The following is a 26,740-nucleotide window of genomic DNA, read 5'->3' on the forward strand; positions in this document are numbered from 1 at the left end:
CGCCAGCCTCCCCTCTTGTCCTGTTCCTCAGCTGGCCACAAGGCGATCCAAATAACGCCGCAGCTCTGTCAGCAATATTAAAACAGAGGAAAAAGCACAACACAGACGTGCACACACATGCACGGACTGCAGCAACTGCATAAATGTTGCAATAACTGCTCCCAGGGATCTCCCCTTTTTGTCCGTATTAAGCAGAGCTGCCAGAAATTCTCAGTGTGGAGCCAGGTTCGTAGCCAATGAAGGAATAGTTCAGCGCTCCCAAAGGTCAAAAGGCTCGGTATCAAAAAATATAAAAGCATCCACAGTGACGTAAATACACATGCCTTAACAAGGTGACATAAGTTTGAAATATTTGAGTGGGTAGAGATGCCCTTTGGCTTTTCCAGCTCTATCTCGTCCCTGCCAGTTTTACTCACAATGCAAAATGTTTTACACAATCAGTGAAAATTATAGGATAGCCCGTCTAGCCACATTAAAAAATGGTGAGGTTTCTTCACTAGAGAAAAAAAAAACTTGTTTCCTGCAAATTAAAGCATCCCTTCAAGAATTCATACTCTCCAACACCTTTTTAGACAAATATGCACTGCAGAATGAATTTCACTTCCTGGCAAAGTTCACTGATAACGTCAAGAATACTCGAAGTACAAATATTGCATGCTTACCAAAACTGCATTTAATCTCAAGGTCAGATACTGATCTCACAGAGGAACAAATTTGGACTGATTTCTCTGAACTAAATGGAGTAAATGCTCTTTTGCATATGCATTACATGATATTGGGTTTTATACCGAGATGAGAATCAATTGCTCCTGTAGCAGATCTCTAGGCAATAAAGCTGAATAAATCTATCACAAAAAGTGTTGACTGACCACAACACTTATCAAAAACAAACTTTCCATCTCAAAAAGTACGTTGACTTATCAGAACATGAATTTGCTACAAACTGAAACAAAAAACATAATTTCCTTCCTTTTTTTATGCAATGGAAAATTTTGAAAACATTAAACACTTAGAGAGGGGTTCCTTGGGATATTTTGGTTTGCCAATGTTTAACAATTTTCTTTCTGCTATTTACCCAGTGGTTTGTATACACATGTATGTTAAAATATGTAAGGCAGACCTTTTACCTTTTTATGTATGCTAAAGAACTGAATTTCATTTAATATTGTTTATACTGTATTTTATTATAATAAGAAGGTCAAAAAGAAGTTGACACAATAGGACATGAAGAACATTTTTGCCATAATTAAAAAGGCAGAAAGTAAATACGCTTAGGCACTTTCTTTCTCCATCTCTCTCTCTTCCTGCTTCCCCTCCCTTCCCCTCCCTTCCTCTCCCTCTCAAAAACATTTCATGGAGAGGAACAAAAACTCTCACAGTGTTTTTTGGATAAATATCCCTGTAGAAGTGAGTGCTCATGATGACTCTAGCTGAGTTTCAGATCTTGTTACTCATGGGAAAAACCTCTGCCAGCACACAGGGAAAAGACCAGAAGCAGAAGTGGCTGCTGCTGAAGGACAAGACTGTCAATAGGAACAATTGTCAGTGCCAGTAAAACTCAAAAACTGCAGCAGCTGATATTTGGAGTACTCTATCAGGAACTTCAAGTCCATTAACAACTTTGTCAGAAGAATATATGTAGATATTTTTAAACACAGTAACCAAAGTGAGGCCCTAAGCCCACAAGCCTGAACATCCAGCCACTTGCCTTTAAAGAAGGGCTGAAAATATTTGTAGGCTTGAGCCCACATATTATGCAACAGCGCCATTAACAAGTTACACATCCATTACTTTCTTAGAAAAAAAAAAATCATAAACAGATTGAGCTTACAGGAGCTATGCTTACTTACTAAGACACTGATATTTAAGTTGATAAAACCCAAAATATTCTAGGGATATGAAGTACTTCTCTCAAACAGGCAAAACACCAACCTGACTTAATCTCTGGTCCGATCATAACGTGGCTTGAGCCAACATCCACATGAAGCTAAAAAAGAGCAAGCACTACAGCACTATGTGGGAACTGCTGAGAACCATTAGTAACTGTCCTATTTTTGTGATGTCAGCAACTACAGGCTGTAAGAACACTACAAATATATAGAAAATACTACGTGTAGATAGATCTTGCAACCAACTGGAGCCTTACATAAATTGGATGACAGAAACTATTAATGAGGACAACAGCGTCAGGCAGAGGTAGAGACATCAGGTGACTGCAAATACTGGAGGAGAAAACAAAGAAAGAATGATATAAAAGGCAAAAACAAACCAGCAAAGACTTGTTTCACTTAAAAGCAGTGGTCTACAAAAAGCAGTTAAGAATAAAGTTAGCAAAGTGAGGCTGCTCCAAGCAGAGGACCAAGCATTGTCTATGCACAGGCTACACATTGGCTACTGGAAGGGAGAAGGAATCAAGAAAACTTGCACCTGGATCTAGGTTGTGAGTTTGAATTGCTCTGAAACTGAATTTGAGCTTTCTTTCAAGATCACTTCCAAGGAAAACAAAGACAAAGAAGACCAAGTGAACACGAAACTGGGACAAACAAACCTTTAGGGAATCCCCACGCTTCTATTAGCGATCAGGAGCCAACGGTAAGAAGAACGTAGAAAGCCCGTGGTCATTTCAGCAGCTCCCCACAGTGTTCAGCACAGATAGGCTGGATTCACGTAACCAGGGCACAGTTATCTGAGGGGAGCTGCCTGCCAGCGGCTCTCCCCCTAGCCGGCAGCAGAAGCTAATCCTGCCAGCGCACCCTTCCGCCCGCTAACCCTGGCGAGCTGCAAAACCACAGCCATCCGCAGGAAGCACCGGCCCTTGGCAGAGGCCAAGCATCATCCCGTGTTCCTCCCTCTTGTCCAGGCTTGCACAGAGAAGGGCAGCCCTCAGAAACATTTATTTCTTATAGGAGGAAGGGGGAGTTTTGCAGCTGGGGTGACAGATGACCACCAGGCTCGCTAGGGTGCCCAGCTGCCCACCGCCACACCGATGTACTCAGGGCACTGCACATTTCTGGGGTTTGGGGCAACGAGCACTGAAGTGTAAGGCTGTGGAGGGAACTGCAATTCACCCACAGGAGCTGCCCACACATTTATGGTCTGGTCTGATGTGTGCTCCTGGAGCCCAGCACCTCCACAAAACCACCTGCTTCTGTGTACTGCAGCTGAGGGCTTAGCCAGTACAACAAAAAGGAGAGAATGAGACACTAAAGACCTTCAGTGGGTTTTTCCCATTTAATGATGTTTTTCTCACTCTCAGCCTTGCCCGCAGAGCACATCAGGTTCTTCACCACTACCTCTGACAGCTCCAAAACCCTGCCAGTGCTCCGCCTGCTGCTGCCCCCAGCAGTCAACGATGCAGCCAGGAGATGTCCAACATATTTCACCCCAATATATCTGCAAAACCACCACTTTGGGTCCCCTGGGGGTTCGGTGTGTTCACCCCAGCGAGGCTACAGATTTTGTTCCCAGACAGAAGGGCTGTAGCAGGGATGGCACAAGGTTTGGGGCTTTTTGCACAATCAGGGCCTCCTGTTGTTTTCAGACCAGACAGGAGAAAAGCACTTTAGAAAACAGGAAAGCATGGCACTAACATCTGCAGAAGATGCAGGAAGATTACAACTGCTTGCAGCTTATTTCTTTATTATTCCAAGGAACAGGAAGAGAACCTGCTTGAAGAATGCCTGCTCTAAGTGCTACTTCTGTGTGGTTCGGGGTTTGGCTTTGTTTTTGCTTTTAAAGATGCTTTGACCCTGGTACTGTGTTCTGAGGGATGTTATATTCCAATTTGGGCGTGCAAATATGCACTCAGAAGGGAAAAGCCAACCAGGATCATCTACAGTACCAACTTTACTCACAGGATTCATTTCAACAGTTTCAAAAGGACTGCTCACAGGAGGATAATTGTACAAGAGATTAAATGCCTGCATATACACAGCTTCGGTCAACGTCAGTGCAATGTAATGTACAAATGCATAGCAAGGGAATTATTTTTTTCTGCACCCAAACTACTTCATTTCTTAGCCAAGAGTAGAAAGACAGTTTGTCATTAAAAACAGTGAATTTCTAAAACCTAGTGTGTTTTTTTCCAGCAAAAATAGGAAATCCAACACTTGTTGCATGCCATTATCGCAGCTAATATAAATATTCACAGCTCCACTGATACCAACATGCCTACAGCAACCAGCAACTACAGAAAACTTGTCATTCCCATCACACCATACGCGCCATGCCACCAAGTTTCTCTAACAGTAAGCTAGCAGCTCAGCATCCCTCGTTACTGCCATGTACGTCACTCAGAAGAGCACAAGAACAGGCTTGTCCACGTGGAAAAAAATTCCCAGATTTCTCCTTACACCAGCATCTTTCACACATGGGATTCTGCCATCTGAAAAGATGTTGCAATAAGTGGATTTAAAGATCCAAATTCTGCTTTTAACTCTTCCAGGGTTTACTCTGTGTTTCTCTCTCTTTCCCTTGCTTGCTCTCTGGTCAGCAGAATGGGATTTTGTTTTGCTTTCCTCCAGCTGATACCCATTACGGGGACCCCTTCCCACATTTGCTGCTTGCGAAATTACACTCTGATTTTTCCCAATTACCTTCAATAGGTTATTCCAGCTATTTTACCATGAGTAGCAGAATCCCCTTCAACAACATGCACACAGCACCCTAAACGCACATCAGGCTTTACTAACACAAAGCAGGAAGACAACAGCACGAAGAGGCTGGTCTATTACTGATACTGAGGAGCTCGCACTTCTTCAAAGGCTAAATTCGGTTTATATTTCCCTGGCCTATAGAGCTTGTGTCCAGTGAAACAGCTCCAGCAACACCCCCTCTTGCACCTGCTAGACTAACTGCAGGAAAGGAAGAAGAAAAAATCCACGAGAGCTGAGTGCTTCACGTTGGAAGGGATCAGGGACTGGATCAGCTGCCAGGAGAACACCACGCTGCATCGCACACAGAGATGGCTTCTCAACACGATCCCAGCCCAGATGAAGCCCTTTGCTGCCTGAGAACCAAATAATCCTCCTCTGAAACCCAGGTAGATGCATCCTGTTATCATGATCGGATTTCCTAAGAGGAGCTGCATCACCTCCGGCACTGTTTGTCAGTTCTCATGTGTTAAAATAGGCTGGGATGGGTCAGTGCTGCTATGGGAGGACATTAGGATGATGTAAGGAAAGGTAATGGCACTCTTCCTTCTGACTCATCGCTGTGCAGTAACAAGCCAGAAATAGACCTTGGTGACAGCAGACGGGGGGATGAGAGCTCGAACATGGACTTGAACTCTCTCATGGCATTTATCACGCATGGCACAGACAAACACACGGAGGATGTCCTAACACAACACGCTGACATCCCCTTACAGGACCACTGGGAGCAAATTTCCATTCTGAGGGAAATTCCCGTTGTCCAAAGTTTTCTTCTGCTTCAAATCAGTGAAATAGAAGATGAAATTTTAAACTTCTCTGCAAAATGAAAAATCTGGAAAGCCTGTAATTCATTAACTACTACAATGCTTCGTTTTATGTCAAACCATGTCAATAGTATCCCATGGTTTTAAAGAATTCAGAAAAATAGCACATACAAAACACATAAAATGGAAAATAATCAGAAATATAAATCGGGGGGGGGGAAGTCAAAAGAGTTCATTTAAACCTTTTCTTGTATTTAAAACTCATTTAGATTGACTCTTCAGGAGTGGGGGAGGAGAACAAAACCACAAACAGATTTCACCACAAGTGCACTTCAGAAGAAACATTATTGGGAACGTGTTTTGGACTAGTTTTACTTGTTCCACTATCACACGCTTCCTGATAGCAGGGTCTGACATTACAGAGAGTGCTGCTGCTTAGACTAGCAGGGCAGAATGATTTTATAGTAGATTTGAAGACCCAATTTCTCATAAATTTATTGAAGTCTCTTGGAAATCTGAAAATAACTGAAGCATGCAAGGGCTAATTTCTCAGCATCTCCGTTTCCCAGCACCTCAGTGAATAAATCTTTTGGATACTTAAGACTATTTGCCACATATAACGGAGAATTTCTGCTGAACTCAGTTACTACATAAATCCATTTATTGCATCTTGATTTCTTAAGTATACTTAACATAACTTTCGGTAAAGTTTTGGATTTGTGAGTACGCTTTACAGCCATATATGGGGAATCTATTTTTATACTTCCTCTGATCTGGCCACATTTGATGAATCCAGACACTACTAGGGACTAAATCATACTAAAGACATTTTCAATGTTTGTATTTTCAATTATGTTGAAATACCCATAGAGTTATACTGTAATGCGATCCAGTCTGTGCAGACAGTCAACGGTAAACAGAAGAACAGCTCATTCCATTTATCGGTTCCTAGGAGGTTACACAAAGACCAAACTTTTTGAAGAAAATACCAAAACATCCACAATAAGATGCTAATTTCTTACAAATGTAATTATTTGTGGGTTTTGTCTGTTTGTTTGTTTTAAAGAAACACGTGGCAGGCTGCTCCAGATTCAGTTCTGCATGCCCTACCAAATTCCCTTTAAACTCAGCAGGGAGCTGTGGGTTCCCGTTATCTTCTTTCCTATGAAGGAGGCCAGTAAAGGCAGCCACCAGAAGCTACGGCATAAAGACTTAAAAACCGAATTTTGAAAGTCAGATGCAACTATGCTAGCTGTTGAAACAGACAGAAACACAATCGCTAGCACCGCTAAGCGAATTTGTGGAAAAGCAGAGTCAAAATTATCTCAAGAAAAAATCACAATCATCCACCTTGACAAATGAGTTTCTCTCTAATTAATTCAATTAATGGATTAGGCAAGGAAGATTTCATCAGTAATGAAGACCCTAATCTAGCTGTTGGGAAACCGTGGTTTGTCTGCCTGCCTTCCTCGGTGTCACGCACTGGAGAGGCTTTTCAAACCACAGAACCAGGACTCTGGTGGACTTGCAGCAGCCTGTCTGACATTCAGACTCCCTACACTCCCTGGAAACGCCTAAAATCAGTAAGACATTTTGAGCCACATAAATGTGCTAGGCGCCAAGCAGAGGCATGTACACATGCATTGTGTGCAACAGGCCACCTGTCTGTGCTCCAAGGATATGTGAAAAGATGCACAAATGCTACCTATGCAGCAGCAGAGCCCATGCCCATGAGGTTACATGTCCTCAGGTCGTCCCAAACTTACTTGAGCTGCAGTGGGGGAATGGCTGCAGCCTCCATTTGCAGGGCTGCAAAACGCCAGATTACATCAGGGAGGTAAATGAAAAGGAGCTCCAGAAATACACTCCACAAAGGATGTGGCCATGAATATTTCCACGTACACCTCTACCCATTCCTGAGTGACGGTGTATTTGCTATGTTGAAAATCATCAAAACCTCATGATATTTTTATGACATTCCAAAGCTGTTCCAAACCCCAAGCACAGGAACCATGTGAAGGGCTGAAGTCAGGTTCTGTGCTCTCAGAGCCACTGGTAAACAGCACTGCACACAAATGGGCCCATCAGCCTGTCTGAAATGAAGGCAAAGGAGAGCTGGAGTAATAATAGCACAACCCAGTCTTACTCGTATTGCTTTCCCAACTCAGAGTCAACTTTGTTTCATGCTCCTACAGACATCTGTGCTATGCAGAACACAGGTCAGCTCAGCACCTAGCCCCAGGCTGCTAAATGATGCCACTCGGATTATTTCCTCATTAACTGCAGATACAGCCAGTTCAGAAGAGCTTAGTTGAAGCCCTCCCTGCATACAGATGGTGCCATGTGCTCTGTGGCTCTACGGGGCCTCCAGCCACTCATTCACTGACGAGAAATAATGAAATGCTGGACTCTGTACCATGGTTCTCCCAGACAAACCATCCAGCAGACCTGGTCATCACAGTCATTGACTATGCTATCACGAGTCATTCACTACAGTCCCATTTTTTAACCCATTGAACTACATTTCCTGCAAAACCAATATGGTGAAAGTGTGCACACCCAAACATGCAAGATCCATTATGATCAATCTTTTGGAGTTGTCCAGAGCTTTCCATGAAAAATATCCTATACAACTTTTCATGAGTTATCCACAGTTTAAACTGATCTTTCCTTCAAATTTCCTGCAGGAATCGCTCACACAGCCTGTTCACAATCCTGGCTATACAAAGTGCATATACACAACCGTAACTGTATTCAACTGAAAAAAACAAATTCCCAAAGGATAACAACTATCAGTTTGTCTTTGTAGCAATGCTGAGAACCACTATATGAGCTAAGCTGGAGTCAATTTAGTCTTTTTCAAGTTATGAATGCTTATAATCTGTCCGGGGGCAATCAGCTGGGTTTTCAGTTATTTTTCTTTTCCTACTCCAGAGGTCGGGGCTGTGGAGTGCACTTCTGTCACTAATGACCTACAAAGTCCTACAAAGCCTCACAAGTGGATAACGAAATCTGCAATAGCATAAACGCAGTGTCTTCTGTTGGAAAACAGCACTTAGAGAACTACCAGATGTAGATACCCATACAAATACACACCCTCAGTTGAAACATTTCAGTGAAGGCCAGATATCTTTTTTAAAAGATACCTGTTAGTTCCAGTGCCAGCTATGGCTTTCCTATACAAATTGGAGGATGATCTTTTTGACTTGTTTCATGCAGGAATAAATGTGTAAATAGACTTGTTCCAGGCCCAAATTAATGCACCTTTCCACAGAGCACTATTTTGATGCATAAAACCATCAAGAAGATTAAATCATTGTGCCCTACAGTTCTTGTTCTGACTGTCAAGCAACCTGGACAGTTTCAGAGGTATCACTCTGAGCAAATTTGCTGGCAGGTAGATAACTTGACAGCACTAAGTTCTCTACCTTTTCTGAGTCCAGTTAATTAGGACTAGATTTCCTGAACAGCAAATAAAAATTCAAGGAGATTCATAGTTTGAAAATGAGATTTGTAGTTCTGTGTTTACTGTACCTGCAGTAAGACAGTACCCCCCGGGATTGTGAGCTGTAAACAGTACTTAGGGGCGTTCTCCCAGGACAGCAGTTGAACATCTTCAATAGCACTGTAGGAAATGGAGTTTTCCATGTACCCAGTTGGCTGCAGAAAAACAAAAGAGAGAGGAAAAAAATGTTTACTTAGTCACCAGAAGTTTCACAATTTCAAAGAACAGCACTATCAGAATTACTCCTGATGCTGAAAATATCTGCAATAATCTAATTGTAAAACAAAATACCCACACTGACTATTCAGCAGAGAGATCAGTCCAGCCACTGTCATCCAACTTGTTCGTGTATTAAGAACACCCACATAAAAACAAACCCAGGCCAGACTCAGGTGCATGAAATACCAAAACGCCAAACTGAATTTGTTTTGGATCCAAAATCAATGGAACCTAATTTCAAGTTGAGCTGAGCTACGAAGGTGCCTGGTCATACACTTGAAATCAATGTGAAAAGAAGCATCTCTATCCTACAGACAGAAAGAAGTATATTGTACTTAGGTGGTTTTATTCCACATTCTCCTTCTTCTCTCTGGCTGCCCTCATCTCTTAAACTCGTAAGCAGAAGCAGAGCAACCAGACCTACTCATCACAGCCCATACACAAGTACCACTCTCCTGCAGAGACTGCTGATGGCCAGTTTCAAGCGAAAGTTACAATTAAAACATAAATAAGTAACTGCGCGTTGCAATTACATGTACAAGGTAAATTGATAGTAGCAAGGAAACCAAGTTAAACACGAAACTCCTCATTAGCAACCCCATAACTCGCAGGCATTACAGAAGTACAATTATATCTGAAGTGGAGATAAGCTGAAATAATGCATATACACGAGCAAACATAAAATTATGTCCTAAACATGAACAAATACACAGATCCAGGTGTGTACCTATCGAGAATGCATAAATACACTGCACATTATGCAAGTCTTCACGTAGTTGAAGTAGCTGCAGTATTTAACAGAAGTCACTTATTTTGCTGTGCTGTCGTGTAAGCCAACCGATCAGTCTTGCTGTGGCAGAGTAACTATTTTTCCTCTACAAGCGCTGATTAATCCCACCATGTGGATAAGCCCTCGCGTTGGCCACATCTTGAGAGAGAATGGCGCTCGTTATGCTTGTGAATAATTTTCTTACCATTACTGGTTTGCATCTAACTGAAACTTCTCAAACTTACTCCCACTGTGCCCAGTACATAAGTTATTTTTAGCTGCCAGTCTTGAAATAAAGAAAGCAAGGGAGGAACCACGTCTACTTCGGGGCAAACAAGGCCACCTCCGAACATCACAACACGGGATTCCTGGGGGCGAGTGTGAAATAAGCAAATGGCATTTGGAAGGTCTCTGCTTTCTGTTGGTACGACTTTCTTCCATAAGTTAAGTGGGTGGTGCATCTGGAAGTCCTACCTTTATGCTACACACTTCATACGTGGCCATAAGGCCATCAGCAGCATCAGTCTAAATGCAATGGGGCCCTGTCATGCAGCCTCCATGCTTCAAAGAGCCGGTCGCCTTTTCAGCCAGAATATTCAGCAAGCCTAGGAACTACAGGAAGGTTTATTTTCCACGAGGCCTCGCTGAAAACGAATTTCAGTGTCTCCTTAACGAAACCCTTGTTATGCAGGAAGTATGATAAACTTCTGCTTATTCATTTACCCACAATATTGTTCTACACTAGTGACTGGAATCCCAGTGGCTTAATGCTGATACTGTACGTCACGCGTTGCCTACTGGAGAGTAATTATCTTGTTCTCACAGGAAGCCGAAGGCCCAGAATCCTTCAGTAATCAGCATTACAACACTCAGGGAAAAATATGAAAACAGCCAGCATAAAATCTAGTATACTCAGGAGGCAGAGTTATCAAAAACATGCTCTGAAAGACTGGAGAGGGGAGAAATCCAGGACTAGTAAATGCAAATATAAAATTAAGTGAATCAAAGCAATTTAAATGTCTCTCTCAAGAAGGTGCTGACTGCCCTTAATACCCTCCATTAACTTCAAAGAGGACTAGAAGAGCTCTCACAGGATCTGTTCCCAAGAGAAGCCTCCTCTGTACCTTGAAGTGTCCATTCAAACAGGGAAGACGACCGATCCCGTTCAACTGCAGCTCTTACAAATGACTTCATCCCAGACATAAATCCTGCATAAACTTTTCTTTAAGGAGAAGGGAGTAACACTGAGCTCTGCAGTCTGCAAAGGATGAGAAGACTGCCTAACCTATAAGGTGAATTACAGAGGTGGCTAATTCCTCCAGATGAAAGCGTTAGGCCACTCAGGTGGTTTACACAGCACTCTTATGATCCCACCTCCAACCTTTCTACCCAGCCACACCTCACACAAAGCCTCACTACAACTCTTGTCCATCCTATTCAAAAACCCAAAAGCCCAAACCTCCTTTAATCCCCATAAGCACTGCCATATGCATTGTTTCTGTTTACCTTTCAAACACCGTGCTCTGGAAAGCGAGGTATTTTCAGAGCTGGTGTTTTCAGAGTTCAAACACACTGCAGACAGCTTCACCTCTGCTTTGCAATAGAAAGTCTAGAGCTAGTGATTTGTTACTGCACAGAGCTCCTGAAACGATGCTTGTAGATACTGTTGAACACAGAGGATCATGCTCATACATTAGGGCTGTGCAGAAATGCCGTGAAGAGACACCAAAATGGGACGGGAGGATTCCTAGCGCTGCAAGGGGCTCCTGAGATGCTCGGTGCAGAGACCAGTGCAGCGGCTCCGTGGAGGCCACCCCCAATGTCGGTGTCCTTTCCCTAATCCCTGGGCACACACAGATGCAGGACAGTGGTGTTCCCTCATTGTGTTTTCACAAGACCAAGCACGGTTCAGCCGTTTATCAGGAAATGGCCTGAGGTAAAACCACAGCCTGAGTCACTGGTTCCTCTTAAGACACAGGCGATTTTGACATTCAGGTATGTGAATGTCAATCACCGTGAATCATTGTGGTTGATAAATAAGCACTGCAAGCCTCAAAGCCTCTCATTTTTCCAGTAGGTCTTGCTTGCACAACCCCCCAGAAGCTGCATCCTCACCCACAGCTTGCTCCATGGGGAATTCAAATCATACATGCAAGACCAGAAATGCGTATTCACACATCTGAGAATATCTAAAAAAGAAGTGAGACCGACCCTTGGTGGGTCAGCACAAAGTATCTGGCATCAGTCCTGGTTTTATGCAACATCCTCACCTCCGCACACCCGTTTTGCCTCTGCCCGTACAAATACTTGTTTGGCTGTGGTGTCAGGCCAATCAGGGCACTGATCCTGCTTTTGCCAAAATACCTTTTGTCTGGTTCATGCCAATTTCTAACATGAAACAGAAACTGGTATGTTAACACAATATAGGGGGCAGCATATCACGGGGCAGGGAGTGAGCAGTGAGGACCAGAGTATTGCAGTCTAATTATCGGCATGAGACATTTCACAGCCCAAAACCACAGCATCTTTGAGGAGTAATATATCATGTTCAGCTGAAAATGCCTTTATTCAAGAAAATAATAATTCTTAATTTTATAGCTGCCATTTTTGAAGGGAGATTTATATTTCTTGGCAAAGCCTGAAATCTATCAAATGAGGCAAGATAATGCACTCTTCTCATTCACTCTACAAAATTAATCCTGACTTCGGAAACTTTGGCCAGGGAATCTACGTGTGTCAGTTTACAGATTTACAGTCACAGCTTTAACTTCTGGCTAACTATTTGCTGTTGAAAATGCTCTGGAAAACTGTAAGAGACTCATAAATGAAAAAGAAATGTATTACAACAAACAAAAACCCTAAGTTAAGGAAACATTTTCTCTTCACATTAGCCTTTAGCCTGCTAGCGAAATATGCAACTTTTCCATTGGGAAATCAGGTATGTTTTAAACTCAGTGAGAACTTTGCCTTTTTTTTTAATTCTGCAAAGATTTATTAATCATACAGCTTTGAAACAACTTGGGTCCAGAATAGCCACACACCAAAACCTACTATAAATCAAACCTTGGGGGAATCCAGCACTCCCAAAACTGGAAGAACATTTCGGCTCACGCGTAAGGCTAGTTTTCTCTTAGCATTTCTGGGAAAAGTCAGCAGCAGCAGACTACTCAATAATGCAAAAATCTGCCCACTTGTTTCCATGGGAAATTCTAAAAGGGAAAGAATAAACATGACGTCCATTGTTAATATGAGGCTTGTAGGCACTTACTCATATAATAATGTACTAAACCTTCAGCTGCATATTTTCCAAAGAAAGCATCTAGAAAAGATGAGTTCTACAAATATAGATGGTTATTTGCATTAAAACATATTTGGACTGACAACTCCCACCGACATAACAACAATAAAGAATGATTTTCCCAATTAAATACTCCAGCTGGTGGGAGGAAATGGGGCTGTTCCAGCCCCTTGCTCTTCCACTCTCAGGTGCTTATTTCTCTCTTGGCTGCTTTTAAGAAGAAGCATGCTGCTGTGTCCCAGGATGATGAGTGCACTACTGCATATAAGTTTGCCATACCCAAACAAGACTTGAACAACATGTAGGAAGAGTTGATTGCTCTCAAAACTTTGATGGGAGTGGAGACTCTTCAGTCTGCACACTGAAGGATAATGGACTCTCTAAAATGCTGAAAACAATGCATGATTTGAAATAAATCTCTGTTAGGAGACATCCACAGCTCCAGAGAACACCCCTGCAAATGTAGCTATTTCAGATAAGAGCAATTAACATCTTTGCTCATTAACTATATAACCTATCAGAAGACATTTATCAAGTTAAGCAATTAGTAATACTATGCCATAATACACAGCACAGTACGATTTGTCTCACTCTTGATTTGGAAGAATTTACTGCCGTGTACACTTGTCAGAATGACTTGAAAGAATTTAAAATCAACGATAACCTCATGGAGATGAATGTAATAGAAAAACAGACAGAAAGGCTACCAGTGGTGAGACACCCAGCTCTGTCCTAAAGCTGCACAAAGGAATTTTGGAGCTACCTTGGAACAACGTTCTCACCCACTGTACTTCCCAGCCCCCTGGCCTGCCTCCATCATCACCATTCCCCTCCCAGCCTCACTGACAAGTTGAAGGTTTTGTACATTACCCCATAAAAAGAGACCTCACTTGTTCCATGCATCGGGAGCAGGAACACAATGGGGACAAGGGTAGCCAATCCAGGGACCCCTGTGGAAGGGGCCTCTCTTTGGGGTCGATCTCTATTCTTTCTGCTTGGAGTCCCTTTTTTCCTACCTGTCTAAAAGTGCAGTAGGGATGCCTGTTGGGGTTTTGGTTGGTTTTGGAGCTTTTTCATAAATGGAAACCCACGTGAACATGGTGGTCCAAATCCTCAGGGCACAGTGGTCCAAATCCTCTACCCATCTCCGTCAGCTGAAGCCAAGGGTACACTAGCACAACATTAATTACAGGAAAAAGAGGAAGGGATCTTCCTACCACGTTTATTTTTGTGTGGGTGACTCTGTGTATAAACACCCATGCGTGTATGTGTGTGTGTAAATGTACACACATACACCTGTCTTTCTGTATAGCTACACAGAGATAATAAAACACAGTAAAAACACATCCTATCCGTGTTTCTCTAAACAATAATACAGCAGCAATTGTCATATGGCCAGTGCAAACCAGCTCAATGTTAGTGATAACATTTAACTGAGAGAGGCCGGATCCTCAACTGAGCCATCACCCCAAAGACTTCAGTGGAACTTCATGGATTGATACCAGCTGGGAATCTAACTCATAAATTCAACAGAAATTCAACCAAATTGAGCTTTGCAGCCAGATTTTTGCAGCTTCTTTCCTCTAAATATTTAAGACAACCGGGACCGAAGGCTGTTGCATTAATTAACCTTACAAAACTGATAAAAATGTAAGAGCTGCCAGGAAGAAACAGATTAGCCCAGGCTGTGCAGAAAAAATACAAAATCCAGTCTGCAGTGGGTCTGAAGTCTCCATCCTATGGAGCTACAGAAAACGGACAGGACAGAACTGTTCATTTTAGAGCCGAGAAGAAAAAAAAAATGGTGTTGTCCATGCTAAGATACATGATCAAGAAAATCACAGAAATCAGAGCAGCTGGCAAAGGGAAGAACTTCAAATTAATTCAGATCTGAAGCAAGTTTAAAGTACAGAACAGAAGTTCATCATTAAGAAGGGAAAATAAGGTCATATTATGGGATACGTACCATGACAGGTGAGTCAAACAAGCGGGAAAAAAGCATTAATTATGTTAACTGAAATGCATATAGAATTTTTTTAATGAGAAGATTCTTCTCTTTTACTGTCAAAGCCAGCTGAAGAACCACTTTTAAGTGCTCAGTTTATTTTACCAACAGAACTATTTGAATTTCCGGGAGGAAAATAAGACGTGTATCTTGAAGGCTTTCTGAAGACTCCCATCATCACGATGGCCCTATCGAAGAGTCCATAAAAAAAATCAACCATTTGTCTTTGTGGCAAGCTTAGCATGGCAAAAGGAACACCACTGGCACTTCTAGCAATACTGAATGCTTATTATTTTCAGTACTGGAGTCTGAAAATCTCTCAGTGTCTTACAAAGAGGGATGAGAGCCTGCTGTAAGCTGCACCTGACCCACTGCGGGGCTGGAGGCTGACCACAGCTTGTCACCGGGATGGTCAGATCCTGGCAGGGCTGCCCCAGGCCAGTGAGCCAGAGCTGCGTTTGGTGCACCCTCCTGGGCTCAGCAGGAGTTTGACAGTCATGAGCTGGACTCACTGGCCACGTGGACCACCTCTCCTCTTCAGGCATGCGCGGCAGCCTTCAAAGCCCCGCTGGCTTCAGGGGGGGCAGAGCAGTTTGCAGCTCAGAGAGGGCACAGTGACAAAAAGGGATTGCTCATCACCTAGGAATGTATTCCTATATTGCACAGGCTGCCTGGACTGCATTTCTGAAATGCTTTGCAGTTACATAGTATCCCCAATCAAAGGAAAGCAAAGCACTAATAATTCCAGATATTAGCCTCGTGGTGAACTTAGGAAAATTGAAAAGAGGAATCATCATCCCCCGCTTACCAACCTGGAAGAAAATCTTGGTTAAGGTTGCAGCTGCACCGTGTTCTTGATCATGCCCTAGGTGACATGAGAACTCTGCGATGTGGGAAAAGAGCTCAGACTTCCTGAGTCTGACCATGTGAACAGGCTCTGAAGCCATCCTCCTCCTCCTCCTCCTCCAAAATTGCACAACCGACCCGTGAGAAGCGCTGTTCTTTAACAGGATCACATTTGCTATCCCTCAGCATTAATCACAGCTATTTCACCCTCCCGAGGAGGAAGCACTCAGCAATTTTGACAAGATGGATGGGCTCTTTTTCTACCTTCCTTGAAATTACTTCAGGGAGGAGGGGACAGGACCAGCCACCACGCAGCAGGGACGTACCTTTCCAGAGTTGCATGGACTTACTGCAGAAGACTGTATGCACACATTCTTCTGCAGAACAAATGTTAGAGAAATATGGGAAAATCCCTGATTTTTGCCCAGAACACGAAACATCTAGTGACTGCTAAGCAGATCTTTGCTAAGTCACCATAGCAACTATGATGTGACAGAAAACAAAACTGCATCCACAAACCGCTCTCAAGTCAAGGCTGCTCCCTGTTCTCAATTCTCTTTCAGTAAGTCAGCCTTGTCACACGCTATGAAACGTTTCAAATGCTGACAAACTAGAGAGAGGAAAAGCACCGGGTGTAAGGACTTCAGGCCAAGCCAGCCATGATCGGCGCTAAGCAAAAACGCCAGCTTTTGATGACTATTTTAACCAGGGACGGCCCTGAGAGCTGGAAATGAAAGTTCATCAGCTGATTTCAAACACAAAGCTGGTCCCTGGGAAAAAATAACAGTCTGTTAAGTAACTGGAAATGTGGCCACACTGACCCATGCTACGAACAGAAAATCTCTGCTCGGTTGTGTTTTTCAGAACTGGCCTCACTGATCAGAAACCACTGGTCTAGGTAACAGCAGTCACACGTTTGTCACATATTGTGCTTGCACACGCAGTGGTTTTTGCTCTTGGTTTGCAGATCTCCAAGGGCCTGTTGTTCATTATCTCTAGTAGGTCAACAAAAGGTGAAGAAGGAAACCACATCTGTTATCACTAGGGTCACGTCCGCTGCGCAAGGATCTGCACCTCCCATGGAAAATTTTAGCTGAAAACTCGAAAGGCCTCGGGCAGCTGCAAGGGAAGCAAGGCATTCGTCTATATTGCCTGCGAGTACAAGGTCCAACCTGGAAGGTGTCCCCAGTGCGAAACGCTCAACTGGTGGAGAAGCTGAGTTACCAGGATCCCAAGTCCCATCAGAAATGTAGGATTTGACTCCTGGGCTCTGCCATCCTGAAAGCCCTCACCACCTTCCTAGTGCATGTCCTAGCTCATTTCTTACTAAACTTTATTTACAAGACCTAGAAATTAAACCTTTGCAAAACTAAACATAGCATAAATGTGCCATGCATTAAGTTCTTGTTCTTCACTTCAACAAGCATTCACCAACGCCACTTATCACATCCATGCCTTTTACCCAGACACCGGAGCTGAAGGCTTTCCAGTAACATTTTTTTCCTTTTCTTTTTAACACACTTTTAACCCTGTAGTCCCCAGGATACCACAGCCAATCTCAACCTGATAGACAAGGGTAAGACGGGGATTGCAGTAGCCCACCTACGCTTCTGAATTCCCAGCAGGGGATGCCTGATGCAGAAAAAGGATGGGCAGGCCTAGGGTTCCCAGCAAAATAATAGCACAGCTGCTTGCTCTGTGTTAGATATGAGAAAGCACACATAATGGAGAGAGACAAATACTCTGTTATGGCTAGTCTCACTAAACCCTCTGCTGCTAGGGGGAAAAAAATGGGGACCTCCTGAGGACAAGCAATGGCCACTTGAAATTGCCTTCTCCTCCCCTTGCTCCAGGAGGAGGTAAGGAAACACAGCAAAACTTCCAGTGCTTTGCTTCATGTCTCATCGTTAACAGTAATTCGGACACTTCTACGTAATTTTAAGCAATACCCAGCTCTCGTGTCTGCGGCAGTGATTTCCTCTGGGTTTTGGGTCTCTCCCAGAATGACGCCCGGGCACGGAGGGAAAGCAAAGAGCTGCTCCTCTGCAGGAAGCCTCTTGCAAAGCTGTGCCCCACCCGCAGCCTCCTCCACCTTCATCTTCCTCATTGTTTAACGAGTGGCCGGCTGTTTGCACTGCAAGGGAGTGCTGCTGTTCAAACAGAGCTGCCTGAAGCATGTGCGGCACCGCCGTGGAAGGGAGATGGTGAGGGAACGGAGAGGGAGAGGGCAACTGCAGGGAAATATCAGAGCAAATATTTGAGGAAAGCGTTGGTTGGCTGGTAAACATGCAATGGAGAGAACCTAAATCACCTCCCTGAGCTCCTTCACAATGCAAAAGGGTACACTGAAGTATTTAGTGACACTTTCTCTTTATTTTAAAAATAACTAAATAAATTAAATATTTAAGTAAAATAATAAAGATGTTGTGCTCACAAAGAATGCAGTGGTATGAAACTGGCATATCCAGCTGGCAAATGTTTTGTTTCAATACAACATTTATTAGCCTAGCTCGTTGTTTCTCAAGGTAATTAAGGAAGAGAGCCTAAAGGGAAGCACGAGTACCTGTTATCAGCATCTCAGCAGACAGACTTTGAGGGGAAAAACAAAGAGCAACACTACCATCACGCTCCGTGAAACAGCAAAGCCACTCATCCGGGCAGCTCCTTGCAGGCAGGAGAATTCCAAGGAACTGCAACAGTCTCCCAAGGGATCGTGATGAGCACGGCTCCAAAGAGACACATTTCCAGAGAAGCCTTGTTTATAAGAAACTAATTCATCATGCGCTGTTCTCTCCTATGCTGTGTTTTTGGAAGACTAAACTGCCTTACGTCCTCCAATAGCATCTTCTGCCCAAATTAAACAGTTCAGCCCTGAACATGATGCACTCACGTATTTCCTCTGCATCCCTTTATAAGGGACTCAAGGGACTCACATGTGGGCAACGAAAGAGGACTGTGTCCTCCCTGCCCCTACTTCAGGAGCCCAGAGACTCCAGCTTGGGTACTAGACTAGGCTGATTCCCCCCTTCCTATTTCATATCAAAATTTACTTTAAAATAATTCCACCCTTTGAAACAAGCTAAATCACCAGGTTGTGTTGGCCTAATGGCTGCAGATTTCACTCCCACCCTTGGTAATTAATTTTTGGTTTTCAAGTTCAAATACACTGTCAAGGCAGCCTTCCTGTAGCCAGCTCTGCAGCAACATCCTTGCCCTCTGTCAAGATTACTTTATTAATTTATTTGCTGTCTCTAAAGGAAATAGCTCATTTTTATAAAGCCTTAAATATTGCGACCACAGCTTTTGAGATTGAGTTTTCCACCCAGGGAGGATCAGGCAAAAGAAGCATGCCATTGCCGAGCTTTGACCTCAGCAACCAACCAGTTGTTATTATTAGTCCAAGAAACTTCAACCAAGGAAATCTGAACGGCCCTCAGTGAACCGTCTGCCCAAAGTTAAACGAGCTGCAGATTTTCCAGCAGAAAGCCAACGCTACCAAAGTACTTGAACGTGTGTTGGTGAATCTGAATCCAAACCACCGCGGACTTGCAGCCACCGCTGAGCATTACGACTTGGGCTCCGACCCCTGATGACAGTATGACTTGCTGCTTCTCTCTGGCATTTTGGTTCAGCGGAACACAAAAGCTTCCAAATTAGAGGTGCGTTTGAACTCTGTACCTGAACACACATCAAGGCTGCTGACCACTTCTGCTTGCATCAGCTTTACCCAAGGCAGGGATGGAAAAAAGGATAACCATTCCTGCCCTCCCCTCTGTAATTAAAATCCACAAATACGCCGCGTCACTGGATGGCATCGCCGCTGCACAGCCACGGGCATAACGGTGATGGAGAAAAAATCCTGCTGCTGGGAACCCCCATCGGGTCCTCCCCGGCTCAGAGCAGCTCTGGGCTGCACACTTTGTTCCCTCTGCAAATAGAGGGCCGAGGACACAACAGACTGGCCCTAAAACCAGCCACCAGCAGGGGTTTGTTTCTCAGTTTTCACTTTCTTAACATTTTCTTTGATAAAACTCGACTGTAACTAAACGTGGCTGAACAAAACCCTTTGTGAACTTACTGTTGATATCGGCTTTCTTCCCTCTAATTGCTTTGGCTACCTGGTACTGCAGCACTAACACAATGTCACGGCACTATTTTGTTTGCAACTATGGAGAAAAATCTGGCTTATCAGAAAAAACACCTGAGCAGAATTAGTAGGAAGGGCTGACCACTGAAACTGCATTAGCTTCATTTTCCTACCTACACCTTCCCGGGTAACATTTACAGAAGAATGCTTAATATAGAGATTGTTTATCAATTGTTTCCTCAGAGATAAAGGAACAGGTTAAATATAAAGCATCTTAAAATAAGGTACAGCACCAATGTTATCCTTTGAAAAAGGCCCAAGTGACCAGCAAGCTCCAACTAGAGGTTATCAAGGCATTTTAGGAAGTAGTACTACTGGAAAGAAAACATAAAGCTCGCATAATCAAGTAACCTCTCCCTTTTTCTCTGGCCTTCATCCCACTGAGAAAAACCTTTTTTCTTTTTGTTTCTGAAAAATATATAATTTTTAAAATATATAACTTTGAATTCCAAAGCTAACTCTTTCCTTGTTCCCCTGAAAAAAAAAAACAGACCACCTCTTCCTGGAAATGAATAAAGCAGACACGAAAATCAAATTCAACATTTGGAAAATAAATGCTGCAGCACAATATTTCTAAATACTCCAAGATTTTGCAAGATTTTGGATCTCCGAATCCAAATCAAAAACTCAGAGAACAACCAAGGGAATGTGCCTCTCTGGTGCAGAGCTAAGTCCAGAACCCAAACCTCCAATTCTGCTCGTTGCACAACAAAAAGTTCAGACTCTCCTCCAGGGTGCCGATATAAAGTTTCAGTGTGACCTGTATCCCTACACCTCTACTACAGCCAGTCCTAAAAGCTGCTGCCAATACGTCTCTCAAAGCGCAGATCAAAGGCTTTACTGTACATCCAGAATCACTCCCGTGATGCAAGGATTAGGCATGAAGAAAGAGAGCGTCATATTTTCAAAGGCACAACTGCCTATAAGCGTATCTCGTGCATATCAGAGCACTAGGAGCACAGCCACACAAGCCAGTGCCAGACACGCCACACCTCTAAATTCTTGTCCCGTCTCCCATTTTCTTTTTTATCTCATCTCTCTGAACACGCTGCCTCTACATGCCCAGTTACGAGGAAGACATACCTAGTCATCAACCCCTCGGTTCTTTTATTTGCATTAGTCTTTTCATCAATATTTTCAGTTCCTTTCCAGCATATCATTCATTCGGGAGGTTATTACGGGGAGCTGAAAACACAATGTTCCAGCCTGCTGCCGTGACCTCTGCAGGAGCCAGCGATGCAGCAGTAATGCCTCAGTGGCAGCAGCTGTACTGTAGATGTCACTGAATTCTAACAGCACTCCTTGAAACACGGCCTGCCCGGGTAATCCTGGCAGTAATCTAGCATTAGATTAAATGCATTGTTGTCAGATGAGAAGTATTACGGGCCTCTAAATATACAGCTGGATACGCACACAATATTAAATAGCATTGCACACAGAGCACTGTCTTCAGGATGAATAGGAGCCCGGGTGCTTTCAACAACAAAGCCTGCATCGTGAAGCACCACGTTGGTTATTTCGGAGGCCACGCGAGGCTTCACTGATGTCAGCGAAGGCAGACTGAACTCTGCCCTTCAATAGCCTGAGCAAGACATCAGGAAAATTGTGGGAGCACCTCCTCTAGAAGGCCAGGTCCTGCAGACACGTTTTGAGTCAAGCAGCCCGTGGTTGCAACAGCCTTCGTCATACGAGTACGGAGCTGAGATTCGGCCCCTGCTCTTGTCATCTGGTCCCTCACACTTTCTGGAGCAGAATGAAGAGCTAGCGAGCTGCGAGTTATGAGTCAATGCAAAACTCACTGGATGAGGTATGAAGACCTCAGACTAGACAATCACAACGTTTCTTCTCAGGCGTTAAAAATTGTGGTCTTTGACTAAATGCCGCACCCATTCTGTTCTAGAAGGAAAAAAAATCACACTAGGGCAAAAGAGAATGGCAGCTTCCGAAGGACTAAGAGCTGCAGGCTGAAACCTGTTGGAATATTCTGATCCAGTTCATGTTTGCTGAGGGTCTAGGATAAAAAATAAATAAATAAACCCCACAATGACTTAAAAACTTTCTGGAATTTATTTTTCCTTGACACTCTGCATCACACAACTGCTCTCTGCAGCACCTCATTAGGAGGCCTTGGAGATGACAATTCTGCAGCAATCTCTGATGCCTTATCGGACCTTTCCCAGCCAGGGACGACTCCAGCTGCTACCCAAGTCAGACACAGAAGATCAGCAGTTTCCAAGCCATTAGTTGAGGTTGTGCCTCCTTCCTCAAGATCTTAGTCGTCTCCTGAACCATTTTAATCAATTTATGACTCTGCTTAATATGCACTGACATCATTTGGGGACAGCAATCCGCAGCCCAGTCGCCAACACATCTTTAAGAAGGCACAGACTGAACCAGGCCGGGAAGGAGATGTCTCTGGTGGTGCCATATGTGACTAATCTAAGGCTGACACTGTTGCCTTGAGCTGTTACCAGGCCTAATGCTCTCTACAAAGCAGAGCATCAAACGTGTGAATTCAGAGTACAGATGGGATTCAAGAGGCTAAAAGATGTCCCTCTGAGTTATGTAAATACAAAAGTAGAGTTGCATGCAACTGCGTTATGGAAAACAAGCACACAATCTGCATCCTCCTTTTCTCCTGAATGGCTCCAAAATGCTCTAGGGATGTCATTTAAACTGTACTTGAAACCTGAGAGTTCAGTGCAATGAACCGAGTCCCCATTTCCACAATTCCCATAAGCGATCCAATCAAGCCCAGGAAAATCCAGCCTACAGTCAATCAGACGCCGAGACCCGAAATCAGGTGCCCCGGTTTCTGTACGATGTTCCAGTCCTTGTGTCTCACCCTGCTGCCCAGGAACCAAGCCCAGCCAGCTGACTGCCCAAAAAAATGACTTTCCGGTGGGAAAAGCCCTTCTGACCGAACTGGCTCAGCTGGCCAGGCTCGCGCACACCCTGCTGACAGACGGTGCTACCCAAGCGCAGATCCTGCTGTGCTCACGCTTTGAGCCTCACAGAAAAATCTGGCAGATCGCAGGAGCTCTGAGCTTTCAGATCAAGGGGCTTCTAGCAAAATTTAAGCGGGGTTTTGCAGAACGGGCAAACAGCAGCAGCAGAAGTCAGCCCGCACAGCACAAACAGGCGTCCTACCTTCTCCCTAGTGCCCAGACACACTGCAAAGCCTTACACAAAACTCCAACCCCATGCCTTATAAAACTCATAAAATTCACTGCGAAATGTTACAGTCTTTTCTTTTTTTTTTTTTTTTTTAAATTTTAATTAGTGCTGTCTAATGCACTGGAGACTCAAAGCTCATAGTAATCACAGCTGAGGACATGCACTCGCTCGGCTGCTTTCACCGAGGTTCTGCAGTTCACAAAGCACAAAACCTCGCCAAGTGAACCTGTCAGTTTTTACAAGTTTCTTCTCTCACGATATTTATGTCAAACGATAGCGAGAGATGAGTCCAGCACCACCCAACAGAAACGGTAAAGCAGAGAACAAAAAAAAAAACAAAAAAAAAAAACACCCAACCAACCAAACCAAAAAAGCAAATTAAAAAATAAAAAATCTCTCTGCTTTTTTTTTTTTTTCTCCTAGCATCATACATTGCCAGCAAACGGAAGAGTAAATTTAAAAATCCAGTGGGACTGATCAGAAATTACACCTTCTCAGACGCTGGCAGGAATTCATCAGAAAGTTGCAACAATCTCTCCTCTATCAGAAGAAGGTAATCTAGGACAACTTTCTACTGCCGCTGTTCAAATACAAGCCTTAAATTCCTTAACAGGGCAAGAACACTAAAAAACTGAAATCACTGATCTGGCAAACGTAACAGCAGGTCTTTTGTGCTCTCACTCTACAATGCTGCTCACTCATATCTGCAGAAACTGAAAAATCACTGCACGGTGTAGAGGAACAGCCCAGAAAATAGCCCCCTGCTTACTGCTTGAATCCTCTTCTGTTAAAAGTGCATTTGTATTACGTTCAATAACGACTTCTGTGTCTGCAGAATCAGGCTCCCTGTTCAATTAGGAGCTAATTATTTCAATACTGCAAAGCAGAAAACCGAGTCGCCTTTCCAGCTCTACTCAACTTCTTTATAAATTATTCTCAAAGAGCAAATGAGATTTCTCATTCCAGTTGTACTCCAACACGACCAAAACTTACCCCTTCCAGCTCAGAGCCTTTAACACTCTTTCATTTTAGGCACTATTAGGAATAAAAGGACGCCACTACTTCATCCGGCAGTCAGGCAAGCTTTTGAAGCTGCATGTCCACAATGTCAGAAGACAAGTAACTGCAGAACTTAATTTGTGCAGCCAAGCAACTCCTTAAAATCAGCAGGGAGAACTTCAGCAACACCCAGGCAGGATCTCGGTTCTCTGAATTACATGCCAGAAAATAATCCTACTTCTAACCAAAACGTGCCTGTTCACAGGGGCGAGAGCCTGAGACAGCGACCTTAAACACACAGGAGAGGAGTTTAACATCCACTCTCCACATGCTTAAAAAGAATAGGAAAAGAAGTGCCGCGTGCTTTTCAGATTTCACTGTACTTTTTTGGACGGTCTTTCTGAACGCTCACTTCTTAGGCTCGGGTTTGCTGTGCTTGGCAGTGCCTTTTGTGTCTTTTGCAACACTGCACACACACAAACGGCCTGTGGTTTCATGCTTTGCTTCCCATTTAAAACTAACACTTTAACAGTAGCTTTATTTTTGTTAAATAAAAGATTTTTTTTTCTGAATTCTGACATCAATTTCTCTAAATTTTTTAAACTGACACCCCTCATCTTTAGAAGTAGCATTTTGTCTTTGCCCCTTTGATTCACCAACCCTCACTTGTGCTCTTCCTCACCTTTCTGTGCTGTGCTCACCAGAAGCAATGAGAGCAGAGAACAGGATTTCACTTTGGGACAGTCAGCTTTGATGCCAGATATATTTTGTTCTGGAGACCCCAAACCGCAAAGAAACGAGTTTAAATAAAGAATACGTGACCGCACAGAGACACCACTGCAAATTTTTTACATAGAAGAAGCCCGATACTTCATACAGCTGCAATCCATCCTCCCCATGCAGGCAATGTGGGGAGGATGCAATGTCCCAGCCAGGGCTACTCCAGCAAACACAACGAATGTATTTGGGCACTACTGCAATCTCACAAACACCTATCTGATGCCAGGGAGAGACAGACCTTTAAAACCACCAAACCTGAAAAATCAGCAGCTCTCTGACCGCACGGCAATGCAGAGGAGCTGATCAGCTGCTGCACAGGACCAGCATCGTTCTGCCTTTTCGGCAGCTTTGCCCCAGCTTCCAGCAAGCTGTCCTGCTGATTTTAACAGGTTGCTTTGACCTTTGAGGCTCTGGATGGTTTCTAGGTTTCGTACACCTTCCGTCAGGCCGTGCCGTAGCCTATACCACCGGCTACCCACAGGCTTTCTTGCTTAGCTCATTTGGAAATGTCTCCGACGCAGAATCTGCCTTCTCTCTTCAGAGTTTCTTTTAATCTTGGCCAAAGGAAACCAAATACGTCAAATATAAAAAATAAAAGCACACAGCCCAAACCCATTTGCTGTCACACAGACACCTGCTCTGCCCTTGTTTTGTATCAAATAGCAAAAAGAGCACAGCCGGAAACTCGAAGAATCGGTGAAAACAAAATCATTTCACCCATCAGATGCTCTATCGCAAAGTAGCACACAACAACTGAGTTTAGTTTGTTTTCTAGAGCGGCTCTATTAACTCGGTAGAAGAAAGGCCAGCACCACTCCTACACGGTACGGCATGAGGTTACACTATCTGTCATTTTTAGAAAGCAGCCAGCCTGCAAGCTCCCCAAACTAACAGGCACAGCTAACCTGAGCTTCTTAAATAAAACTGCCCTGGCACACAGCAAGAGCATGGAGAATGTTTCACTGTGTGCTGGAGGAGTTAGGGAGAACCATATCCCCTGGCAGGGGGGCACCGCTCCTGCTCTTACCCTGGAAGCTCCTGTTGTGAACACAGCAGCGCGGCTTTGCAAACTGACAGCTGGCCATCAGTGAGCAGAAGGAAAGCTGTGTCGCCCAGCCTCACTCTCCTTGTCTATCCCACTTCATTTCTCTGCGCTGAAGTCCTGGAACATGGCAAATACAAAGCCACCACATATTTGCCTTTGTAGGAAAGAGACTGGTAATAGCTACTCTCCAGCACAACTGCAGTTGGCATGGGCTGTTGGTTACTAGCAAAGGCAGAACGAAGGCCAAAAAAAATTGGGTCAGGAGTGTTAAAGCTCCTCTGACCTTGCCTGCTGCCTCCAGCAAGCAAGGGACGGGATACACTGCGGTGGGACACCTCACTGTTGATATCCAGTTCCGCAGATAAGCAAAGATTTGCTCCTGGGAGCAGATGAACAAACTACACCAGCCACATTTCAGAGCAACGTGCAAACGGCACTGATCCCCACCCAAAACCCCCTTTTGATTTCAATTTCAGAAAAAGATCAGCTTACTCACTGCAAAACTGTGTTGCAGCTAAAAACCACTCTCCACTT

At 43.9% G+C, this 26,740-nt stretch overlaps 1 protein-coding gene across 3 annotated transcripts in view; it reads right to left on the reverse strand.

The window, feature by feature from the left end:
• The window catches only part of CMIP (c-Maf inducing protein), a 128,403-nt gene that overhangs the window by 49,721 nt on the left and 51,942 nt on the right, over nucleotides 1-26,740 (reverse strand). For 2 of the 3 annotated variants that reach the window (XM_027466765.3, XM_072043727.1), the window contains exon 2: nucleotides 8,951-9,076. In XM_027466765.3, coding sequence (XP_027322566.2) covers nucleotides 8,951-9,076 — 126 coding nt within the window. Of the gene's footprint in view, nucleotides 1-8,950; nucleotides 9,077-16,024; nucleotides 16,154-26,740 lie in introns of those variants that run through there. The other variant, XM_072043726.1, reaches the window with a different exon arrangement.

This window comes from Anas platyrhynchos, chromosome 12, assembly GCF_047663525.1.
Source record: "Anas platyrhynchos isolate ZD024472 breed Pekin duck chromosome 12, IASCAAS_PekinDuck_T2T, whole genome shotgun sequence".
NCBI classification, from domain to species: Eukaryota; Metazoa; Chordata; class Aves; order Anseriformes; family Anatidae; genus Anas; species Anas platyrhynchos.